The 11,868-nt window shown below is 43.9% G+C and overlaps 1 protein-coding gene across 5 annotated transcripts; it reads right to left on the bottom strand.

Annotated features, from left to right (window-relative positions):
• Positions 1 to 303: 303 nt before the first annotated feature.
• LOC122163546 (A-kinase anchor protein 17B-like) lies at positions 304 to 11,474 on the bottom strand. 5 transcript variants are annotated; one of them, XM_042824824.1, is made up of 4 exons: positions 11,027 to 11,474; positions 6,519 to 8,492; positions 3,263 to 4,772; positions 304 to 2,667 (listed from the first exon to the last, which is right to left on the bottom strand). In XM_042824824.1, exons 2-4 carry the CDS (start codon positions 6,873 to 6,875, stop codon positions 2,531 to 2,533), a joined length of 2,004 nt encoding a protein of 667 aa, XP_042680758.1. In that variant the 5' UTR covers positions 6,876 to 8,492; positions 11,027 to 11,474; the 3' UTR covers positions 304 to 2,530. The 5 variants fall into 5 exon arrangements, with proteins under 5 accessions (XP_042680758.1, XP_042680760.1, XP_042680759.1 ...); XM_042824826.1 differs by lacking the exon at positions 11,027 to 11,474 and having other exon boundaries at positions 6,519 to 6,754; positions 8,352 to 11,020; XM_042824825.1 differs by lacking the exon at positions 11,027 to 11,474 and adding an exon at positions 9,455 to 11,020.
• Positions 11,475 to 11,868: the final 394 nt, after the last annotated feature.

Here is an 11,868-nt window from a genome sequence, read left to right as displayed (position 1 = left end):
TCTTCATTGTAACTGCATAAAACAGTAAAAAGGAAACTTAAAAGAGGCACGAATGTTTTCCACAATAGAAAATACTTTTGTCAAGAAAATAAGGTGTTTGGGGGAGGGGGTGGTTGCTTTTTAGGTAAAAGCAATTGGGTAACACAATTCTGAGTAGTCATTCGTGATCCTCAGAAGGCACTCAGCATCTGAACGTGTGAGCAGAGGCAACAGGCAGAACCTGGCAGAGTGTGGCTCAGATGCCTGCATGAATCACCAATACTGAGCACTGGGAGAAAACCAATCTACCACAAACAACTACAATTTTTTAAAAAATGATGATTTATTAGAGCAGAAGTTACAAATGTGGGTAATATGTTATATAAGGAAGGCAACATCATCACATTTACATACTGACACGTAATAAATTAAGCATACTAAAATGAAAGTTGAAATAATTAGTGTGTTGTGAGTAGAACTGGTCCCCTCTGTCTCTCTGTGGGACTTTGGCCCAGAGCAACTGTGACTGTCTGCTAAATACAGTCGTCTGAGTAAATGCAGATGTAACTCAAGCTCCCAGACTGAGTTTTCACATTTTTACTTCCATGCAGCAGGAATTGAACAGCATTTGACAATTCTTCTAGAAATTTTATGTAAGCTTAATTGTGCTAAATAGATATCTCACTGCATGTGCCTTCCAAAGGACAGCTTCTTGAAATCTCGTGAACTTATTGCATTCTTGCCTCTAAGTTGGAGAGAAATGGATTTGAAGGGTGGATTATTAAGAATAAGGAATTTGTTGGATGGCCACAGCCAGAGGGTTGTGGTTAATGGCTCCCAGGTCCAGGCACGGGCCAGTGACAAGTGGTGCTCCACAGGAGTCCATCTTGGAACCCGTGCTCTTCAACATTTCTATCAGTGGCACAAACAGATCAATGCACCCTCAGCAAGTTTGGTGATGACACCAAGCTGAGCAGGGCAGGGTGACATACTGGAGGGAAGGGATGCCATCCAGATGGACCTGGACAAGCTTGAATGTGGTCCCATGCAAATCTAACCATGTTCGACAGGGCTCAGTGCATTGTGTTGAACTTGCAGTGGGGCAATCCCAGATATGTGCACAGAGTGGGAGAAAAACTCCTTGAGAACAGCCCTGCAGAGAAGAACCTGGGGGTCCTGGAGCGTGAAAAACTAGGCATGAGCCAGCAGTGTGTGCTCGCAGCCTAGAAGGCCAGCAGTGACCTGGGCTGCACCAGCAGAGGGCGGGCAGCAGGGGGGGGACTGTCTGCATCTGCTCTGCCCTCGTGAGGCCCCACGTGCAGTACTGTGAGCAGGCCTGGTGCCCCCAGCACAAGGAGGATGTGGGGCTGTTGGAGTGGGTCCAGAGGAGGCTGTGAAGATGCTCACAGGGCTGCAGCACCTCCCCTGTAAGAAGGGCTGAGGGAGCTGGGCTTGTTCAGCATGGAGAGATCTCCAGGGAGATTGCACTGCGGCCTCCCAGAACTTGAGGGGAGTTTATAAGCAGGAGTGGGACCAGCTTTTTACATGGTCTGATAGCGACTGTGTAAGGAGGCAAGGGAGAATGTTTTTAAACTAAAACAAGGGGGACTTAGATTAGATGTTAGGCTGAAATTCTTTACGCAGTAGGCGGTGAGGCCCTGGCGCTGCCCAGAGCTGTGTGCACCCATCCCTGGAGGTGCCCAAGGCTGGGCTGGGTGGCCCTAGGCAGGCTGAGCTGGGTGGGCAGGCAGCCCGCCACATGGCTGGGGCTGGGGGGGGCTTTAAGGTCTCTTCCAACCCAAGCCACGCTTTGACTTTATGATTCTATGGTATTTTCAACCTGCTAAGTATGAGCTGTCAACATGCTGACAGACGTTGCTCTTTCACTGTCCAACATTCAGAGCTGTGCTTAGAAAATCAGATTCTCAGAAGCGCTACACCTAGCAGTTATTGTGAAATCCTTCCTTCCAAAGACCAGCAGGTTTTCAGAAACACTTTCAGAACTGTGAATAATAAACAAGTATTTTTCCACTGTGAACATTACAGTATATATTTTTTTCTTATTTAGAAATCTATTATTCTCCACCATTACATATAAATGTCCCCCACAGCTTCCAATTCCATCATTTTAACAATCTGATCGAGAAGGCACTTCATATCCTTGCTCTATGATCTATATATTTATGTGGTTGTTGTTGTTGTTGCTTTCGTTTTTCTAGGGACTTGATATTACTAAATGCTGTATCTGTAAACGTAGGGAATTGTGTAAATATCAATCAGAGTTTATCTCTGAGATCTGAATCCATAAATCTTCAAATTCTGAGCAACTGGTCCACAAAAGCTTGTCTGGCCCTGGAGAAAATTTTGGTCCTTGCATCCAAAAGGTAAATAGAGATTCTGTTTCTGTGGCTTGCTACACCAGTTAGACCATTCTAACGGAAGGAATTACCTAAGGAAAAAAAGCCCAAGTACTTCCAATACCTTTTAACGGCTAAAGGGCTTTCTTCTTCCACTTCTAAAAGGAGCTTAAGAGCTATTATATAGTAGCTGTTCAGCATCCTCTTCTGGGCTCTGCTCCACAGAAAGTATCTGAGCAGGGGTTTGTCTGAATTATCTCAAGAGGAAAGAGAGGGCATCCTCTTTCATCTGCATCCATCTCTCTTCTCAATATTAATTTCCTCTCATCTCCTGTAGATAAGTATATGAGAAAGTTACTTGAAATTAGTTTGTGAAGGGGGAAGGAGGGGAAGATATGAGGAGGTGGCTGTTAGGTAGCTGCCAGCCAACTTTAAGCATCGTACATTGAGAAAAGGCTATGAATAACAATATTCAGAGATGCAGCAACTGCGTATGGAAATCAGATGGCCACCTAAACTGAAATCCACTGACTGGAGACAGCACCTCTCACACAGATGCACTGCATATTGAGCCGCCTCACAACTCTGTATTGTTCGAGAGCACGTGGAGTATCAGCATGCATGCTGTTATCAACAGAATAACCACCTATCTACCAGCATTTATGAACAGAATAACCACCTACCTACCAACATTTTACCCAATTAAGAGACTCCAACTGCAGCTGCTCGAAGTGTTTCTGAGCTGAACTGACAAAACCTTTAGCAGCAGTGCAATCACAGTCTTTTTGTACCCTTTGCATACTCTGTTAAGCTTTTACAAACACTTACCGTCCGTCACTCTGAGAACTGTGGCAATTAATCTCACCTGCCAGAGAACTACGACTATCAACTGCATTCACCTCAGCTCTGATTTACCCCTCTCTCACCTGTGTGCCGGAGTGTCTCCTGAAGTGGAAAGCAGTCAGAAGCAGTAATGCCTGGTGCTGCTGTGCCTGCGTGAAGTGTCTTGAATTTCACTTTGTTGTGGAATGCTTTATTACATCTTCTTTCTATCTTTCTGAGTGACTCCAGCTGTATGCAACTCTCGGTCTCTGAAAAGCCACATTCATCAGATAAAAAATCAGAAGAAAGCTTTTTCCTCTTTTTCTTCATTTTATAAGTGTTTCTTTCCTCTTCCCTGAAATGTCTCTCACTTTTCTGTCCTTTATGTCTTAATTCACTGCTAGATCTCTTGCATGACTTTTCAAGGTTATGATCACACTGCCTAGCCAAGCCCTCATGGGCAGAACTAGAACAGAAGTTGCATTTGCTGCTTTCCTTTGTTTGACCTTCCAGAGTAACATTCTTGAAATAAACCAGTAATTTTCTCTCTTTCTCTCTTGCAGGCAAGCACCCTCTGTTGCAATTGCTGTCAATTTGTTCACTCCTTTCTGCACTCTTCATTGCACCGCTGCATGCCTCACTGAAGTACTCAGAATCACTGATCTCTTCCAACAAGTCCTGTAACTGGTAAGATCTACAAGTTTCGTACTGTTCGGTAACTTCATTTCTACCATCTTCTTGTTCAAATTCCTCATCACGAGCAGCAGCAGTGCAATCCAAAGAACGATTTGGTTCAGCATGTGATAAGTAATCAACAGTGAGTGTGTCATTCCTCTGTATTTGCAGCTTCCTTGCAAGCCTATCTGCACAGGCCTTATTTTTCAACACTGTGTCTGTTGATTCCAATTCCCCAGCAGTGATCACTAGTCTACAGTTATCATCACCAACGCAATTTCTGCTGTTGAGATTTTGTACAAGACTCACTTCTCTGAAGTGCCGACCCTGCCTGTTACACAAGCTGATGTGAAAACCACTGTCATCATCACACACCACCCTCTTCCACCAGGATTTGTTTGCAGAGTTTTTTGTCCCTAGGGAAACACGTTCATAGCTTGGTGTCTGATAGTAGTTTAGTAAATAATGAATGAATTCATCGGTCTCATAAACCTTTTGCTTTCTGTAACCATCTTCAGACCCCGTCTGTGGGTGAACCACGTTCAGTGTTTGGCAGTCCCTTCCATCTAGAGATTCAATGACCTTGCAGTCTTGAGTCACTGTGATCAGTAAAGATCCACAGCCAAAGGAGCTGTATGCATCTCTGCCAGTCCATCTGCCAGAACTCAGAGCTGCAGCGGGGTCATTTAAAATTGTCTTGACTATATGAGAAGTAGATGCACAGAAGGCAGTCAAATCTCCTTCCTCACAACATAAGCTGCTACTTTTTTGGGTTAACTGACACTGAAGCTCTTCCTTGTGTTCCAAATCTTTGTGCATAAGACAACAGGAGTTAATCTGTTTCTGATGTATGGCTTTTAATGCTGCTTCAGAAAAGGAATCATTCTTCCTTACGCCCGGTGAAGGATCCACTTTCTGACTTGCCAACTGCACAACATCCTTCAAATGAAAATTGGGAAAACGATTACGTACGTTTATTGAGCACAGAGAACTATAAAGACTGCAAGTTGCAAACTCATAAATATGCAGTTCTACATTCAGAAAATTATAAAGGAGATAAATTTAGCTTAATTCAGAGCTTGATCACACAGTCTCACTACTCCTAGCCCAGAACTAAAGCTGCCTCTTTGTCTCAGAACAGGGCATTCTAAAGTAACTAAGACAGTTGTCCTTCCAACTAATTCCTCTACCTCCCTACAATTGCTTCAGACAACATTTATTGTTTGATTACTGCATCACAACCAGTGTTGTTTACAATAGAAAAATTGCTAGATTTTTGTAGATAAGAATATTTTATTTAGACTAATTATTTTGCTGTACACAATTCTAATGGGTCCAAATACAACCAATCTAATGCTTCCCATGTGTTGAAACCAAGAAAATAAACATTTAAGTCATCAAATTCACACAAGGGCTGCTCCAAAAGTAATGCCTCCTGTGTTATCCTGTTGGCCCACAAAATCAGAGGAGGATTCTGGTGGTATGGCAGTAGAGGCTGAACCTTCCCACCAATGTCCTGTTACAGTGCGTGGCCGTGTGACAGATGGCAGCAGAGACAGAACACTGACATGGCAGTGTGGATAAAGCAATGGGGTGGAACTGAATTCCTCCACGCAGAAAAAAATGGGACCTACTGACATTCATCAAGGCTTGGTGAACACTGATGGAGTGTTCAATAGATGTCAGTGTTCAATAGATGTCAGTGCAGTGAGGGCTGGGTGGTGCATTTCAGCAGTGGCGACAGCGAAATGAAAGACAAACCATGTTCTGGATGGCCATGCACAGCTGTCACACCACGAAATAACATCTTGATCAGCTCATCTGCATGAATCAGGTCATGTTGAAAATCAGTGATACGCAGCTGAAAATCTGCTCCATAAAATAGTGTCATCGTGCTCTTTCTGTCTGTCGTAGCTTTCATGGAAATAAACAGGAGGCATTACTTTCTGAGCAACCTATGTAATTAATGCCAACATCAGGTGCTGTGGAGCCCTAAAATTCACACAGAATGGCAATTAACTCTCAGTGAATGGTGGACCTTTAAAAATCTTAAACGTTGAAAAATCGACTTGTTAAAAGCTGCGAGCTAATTTTTATGTAGCAAATGATGTAGAAAATGTCACGTTTGCACCCCGAAGATTTCAAACTTTTTCACCCCAAAGCACTAAAATAAGCCTCCAAACATGAATTTCTGTGTATGACACTGCAGTGTGTACCACTCCTCTGCTGACTTTCTCAAGATATTGTCTAAGTCAATCAAATAAAACTTACAGCTTAGTGTTGGCCACAACACAGAAGCTATTGGAAATGAAATCAGCATAATCCATATGGACTTAATTCTTTCACTTGCAGACATGAGGCCAAACATCAATTTTACATTCCCACCCTTAATTTCCCTGTTTGCAGTGTTGGATCAAGTCTAATAAGAGTTGATGCAGTCCTTCCAGCCCTATCTTGACAGAATAATGACAAGGCTTCAAACAATTATCCAAGTTTCTGAGTAGAATCACACCACCTTTGCTCCAAGGACAAACTGTCACAAGATTTAGACCTCAGGCCTTCTCAGTGTTCAGTCACTCCTAAGACATTCTTTCAAACAGCAATAAGACACCAAACGTCTACCAAATTATTCAAGCTCTAACAAACATCCTTCAAATTGTAAAATACGTTTTAAAGTATTCTTACTTTCACATGGTTTAACAGCACTGTAAGCAGTCTGACAGACTCCGCTCTTCTCTGAGCTAGCAGGGATTTCCTTTCTTCCCATTCAGGCACATTCTCTGGCCACTGCTGTTCTTCAGCTGGTACTTTGTGCTGCTTTTGGGGATGCTTTTCATCTCCATCTATCTGCCTCTCCTCTCTTCTTGAGCTTAGCTTTCTTTTTTCTCTCTTGAACTTTTTGTTCATCATCACGTTTTTTTCTAGGTAATTATCAATATGGGACAATTTAGATGACGCTTGTTTTACACTTGGAGTCCTGGGAAATTGGATGTCAGACTTTGAACTGCTAATAATAAGCAACCTGTCACCAAGAACCCACATTTGACTAATAAGAAATGATGGTTGTTACAATAATAACATGTTTAAAGAAACAACACATGTTGATGACATGCGTCCAACCGATGCACACATTTAGAACACAGCGGTTCTGCATTTACCTCTTCTGATGGTCTGTATTCTAGGGTTTTCTTTATACACACTGCCATGAAGACAGACTCACATTATCTTTTGTCTCCAAGGACACAATCAGAGACAGAGCATATGGATCTAATTCTTACCTTAACAAAGCTCCCCTACAGATTAGCATGAGGGTGACATTAAGAGTTACAAGACCACTTCCATTGTTATAAAAATTCAATGATTCAATGACCAATCAAAATTCAAGATGAAGCTGCCACTGCTTTTTTGAAACCTTGTCCTGTAGAAAACAGATCTACTAAACAACCAACATGATGTGATACAGAAAACTCCAGAAAACTCAAGGAACAAAGTGTTTACACAAGTATTTAAAATTCCTATCTTTAAAGCATTTGAGTAAGAAGATATTCAATTAAAAACAGAAGCGTAGCAACGTTTTCAGAGATCCAACATTTTATACACTATGTTAGAATCACAGAATCATGTGAGTTAGAAGGGACCTTCAAAGGCCTCTGGTCCAACCCCTCTGCAGTGAGTGGGGACACCTACAGCTTCACCAGGTGCTCAGAGCCCCATCCAACCTGACCAGGTTCTATTTGTGCCACAGAACTGCCACAGCATTCTAAAATTCAGGGTGTCTTTTTGTTTTTGTTGGTTTTCTTTTCTTTGCTTTTCTTTAGACATGGAGGTGTGTAACATGGTTAATTACCAGTGACAATGTAGGATGCAATACAAGCAGACTAGCCACAGCATCTAAGCTTTTATATACTACTGTTACTCACATACAAAATTCAAAACCACTGCCCTAAAGATAACAATGAAAAGAAAAACCAACAAGTAAAAAAGGGTGGAAGGAAAGGCAGAAAAACAAGGCTCATTCCTAGCTTTGAACCTTACAGTCAAGTGGGAGGCACCTAGAAGTGTCTGTCACATTAACTCTACTTCAAACCACAAAGACATTGATTTGTGATGCTGCAGCATAGAATAATAGAAGTAAATATAAAAACAATACAAGAAAACAACCTCATGCAGAATCTTAAGCTTTGGTGCAATCTGAGGGCAACAGCTCTCAGATTTCACTCCAGGTCTACAGAAGCATAGAATGGTCAAGTCTGAAAGGACCTCAGAATGTCTCTACTCCAACCACTCTCTCGTAACAGACTCCATCTGATGCCCTACACACTGAGTTAGGTTGCTTCTCTTTCCCACAGTAACACAAATTAAAAACTATAAGGCACTGGTTCGAGTTCTTGGATTCCTGTTTCCTCAAAGCCTGGGTTTTTACAGTTGACAACTCCCTTCTTGGATGCCACTTGGTATGAAATAGTGTAACAAATCTGAAGAGACAGCTGATGGACATTCTCTAAAGTACAGCCTCACCTTTCAACCCTCTTCTCTTTTTCCCTCCCCCTTTTTTTTTTTCTCTTTCCTTTTTTTCAACTCCTGTTCTTGCAGCTTTAGTCTTTCCAGGCTTCTCTTTATGAATCCTTCCCTTAAGTGTCTGGTTGTATCAGAAGTCACCTGTCACAGAAGAAACAGAAGCAGACTTACCAGTCCAGTTTGCCATCGGTACAAACGCTGACAACCTACTACGTAAGGGAGACATCCTAGGTAATACTACATGCTGCTGCACTTGAGAATTACTTTCTCTACTCTGGAAATACTGGAATGCCTTCTGAAGTCAACACCATAAGATGTCAGCCAAGCTCAAACATCTGATCCTAAATGTCCCCTGCTGTGACACCAGGGGTTCACAAGCTGACAAGCTCTGGCCAAACCTGTTTTTGCAAGCTGTTCTGGAGACTCAAAGTTCAGCATGTTCAGTGAGAAGCTCCAAGCTGTACAGTTCATGCAGTTCTGACAAAATCACTTCACTTACACTCTGAGCAACATCTCTGGGATCAAATGCTTGTTTACCCAGTAAGAAAGTATGAATCCTACTAATGTGCACTGTGTTTTATTAGCTTCAAATGCCCAAATGTGAGCACATTAAAAGAAAACATTCAAGCATGCTGCATCAAGGTGTACCTATTCTAGCAAAGTAAGTGATGTGAGGTATTATTTCCAGCATAGGGACAAAGTTTGGGGTTCAAGTTTAAATTTTCTGCTGGAAAAAAACCACCAAAACAGGCCTAACTGTGATCAGTCATGATAGACATAAGTTACCGGGCTGCTGAAATGAAGCCTGCAGACTGCAAACTCTCCTATAATGTCACCCTAAGCATAGCACTTAAGTAGATTTATCCCTCAAAACACTTAAGCAAAAAGGTACTAAGAAGAGAAAGGCTGGCAGCCTTTACTAGTCTTGATCCAAGCACCCAAGCTAAGGCAGCTGTTGCCTCATGCTAAACACTGAGACCCCAAGCATCTTTCAGAGCATCTCTCCAGCTCCTGAGCTCATCTCCCAGTTTGAGTGACACCCACACTGTCAGTATTTACAACTTTTAGCCTGCCCACAACTATTTTTCAGAGAATTGAGATACCAATTTTAAAGGACTTCAGTTCAGATGTATTGAGTTCATATCTCTGCTGCAAATAGACCAATTCCAAGTTTTTCCCTTCACACACTTAAGTGCCCCCGAAGTTTATGAAGAGTTTTCAACCGGTTTGCAAAGATCTCTCAGTCCTAGCCTTAAAGCAAAAGCACAAAAGTTAGCAAACCGAAAATGAGTTCAGCCCCAGAAATGCATTTCCCATCGTGTAATTGTGTGTGAAGCACACTGTTAGCTACCGAGGTTTTGCTGCTCTGCAGTGTGGCCTTTTGGAATCAGCCCTAACACACCAACATGCTGTTATCTTTAGGCTTTGATTCTTCCAGGCTCACAAGGAATCTGACATTCAATGTCATTACCAAATCAGCATTTCCTTTTAACAACTCTGCTATGCTCGTAACATCAGGAACACCTTTGCTCTTGCACTGTTGTTTATTATGATAACTGCAGACTCAAGTGCCCCTTGCTACCTGCATGCCTTTCTTCTGTGATCATATATTCTGATAATGTAATACTTGGAAAAAAAAAACAACAAGCGTTACTTAAATGTATTAAAAGCAACAAAGATAATGACCTGGGACCCTGAGAGTCTGTGGCCAACTCTGCTGACAAATTCCTGTGAAACCCAATACATCCCTATCGCTCAGGACCTTAAAATAATACAACATTGTAGTACAAATTCCAACTAACTGGGATTGTAATAGACCACCAGTTCACTGCATTCCATTTTAGTTGTACACAGAGACAAGCACAAAACCTGGCCATCACTGTGGACTCTTCCAGGAAGAGACTTAGTCTTGATTTGAAAACACCAGGCTACAAAAATCTGCCACTTTCCAAGGGACATTTGTTCCATTTCTTACTCATCCACCACAGAGATGGAAGCCATTTGCAGCTACTGATTTTTTGTAAGCCTTTCTCTCCAAAGTATCAGCATCAGGGTCTTTTTCATTTTTTGTTTTCTTTTCCCCTTACATGGTATAATTCAGGGGTCTGTCAATAATCTTCTATAAAAAAAACTTAGAGCTCTCTAAGATCTCACACCTCTCACCATGGGGCAATTTTTCCAACCTCTGAGCAACTCACTGTACTGTTCCACCAGTCTCCAACTTAAACTGTATGACTCCCCAACCTGCACACAATATTGATTTGGTCAGTGCCATACACCCAGAACAATGCCAGTCCTTTATGCCTACCTGCTATCACCACTGAAATTCACCCGCCACGATACTGCAGTGGAAACCCCAGGTATTGCTGATGTATTATAATAACCCTTTCGCACCCTCAAAGAAAACCACAAGGATACATCAGCAACTCTAAAACTGATTAGGTATCTACGCTGTTCTTTTCACATTAACTTAACTACCTTTGAACACCCTAAAATGTGTCACGTCAGTTCATCCTCCAAACAGAATCAGCCTTTAGGGAAACATTAACAGCCTGGCAATATTTAATTTGAAACACTCTTAGTCGGTATGAGTGAAGTACAAATCGTAAGAATGATTTCAGTCGAAGACAGCCCTGAGATGTGCTCAGAGGACTGCTATCCTCAGCAGCTCTTACCAGCCCGTCTCCCAGCCGGCTGCTTGCTCCGGGCCCTGGGCCGTCACAACTGTTTTTGCGACAACGCCATCAGCTGGGCAAGGGATCTAGCTTGGGGGAAAGAGAAAAGGGTGTTTGGCAGGTCGCTTTTCAGACAGCTCCTGCTCTTGTTACAGCACCACTTCATGAGCAGTCCAGCTGAAGGAGAGCGTGAGGCAGGGGAAATACCTTAATTCTGCAAAGGCAGATAAAAACAAATCCTACCAGCAACGTGGCAAGAGGACGTGCTGATCTGTAGCAGCAGCACGGAAACGCATTTACCGGTCACTTGGTGAAGTTTCAACAAGAGATTGAAACGCAGACGGCTTTTCAATAGGCACAGCCGGTTTACCCGCTCGCCCCGCACAAGACCAAGCGAGGCGCAGGGCTGACCAGAAGCACCGCTTGCCGCTGCGGTACCGCACGCACTCCCTGCGGAAGGAGCGCTTTAAACGCGCCTGGCGCGCTCGATGCCGGGAGCTGTAAGGCCGGGACGAGACGAACCCGAACCGCCCCCGCCACGAACGCGCCGGCGGTAAGGCCGCAGCCCCGCCCGGCAGGACGCGCTGTACGTCCCAGCGGGCCGGCAGGCAGCGCCCGCCCCAGCGCCGAGGCCGCCCGCTCCGCACCCACCTCTCCGCCCGCTCCGCCGTTCCGCGGGGCCGGAGCGGGGCGAGCCCGGCCCGTGCCGCGGCCCGGCGGCGTCGCCCCTTAGCGCGGAGCGGCCACCCCGTCTCGCCGAGGCACGCTCGGCCCGGCCGGCGGGGAGCCCCGACGGCGAGCTCGGGGAACGCGCCCGGCCCCGCGGCCCCGCCGAGCCCAGG

The sequence above is a fragment of the Centrocercus urophasianus genome, unplaced genomic scaffold (assembly GCF_019232065.1).
Source record: "Centrocercus urophasianus isolate 14NV4802_14NV808 unplaced genomic scaffold, USGS_Curo_1.0 seq_24, whole genome shotgun sequence".
Taxonomy (NCBI): domain Eukaryota; kingdom Metazoa; phylum Chordata; class Aves; order Galliformes; family Phasianidae; genus Centrocercus; species Centrocercus urophasianus.
This window is presented reverse-complemented; position numbering and strand designations above follow the sequence as displayed.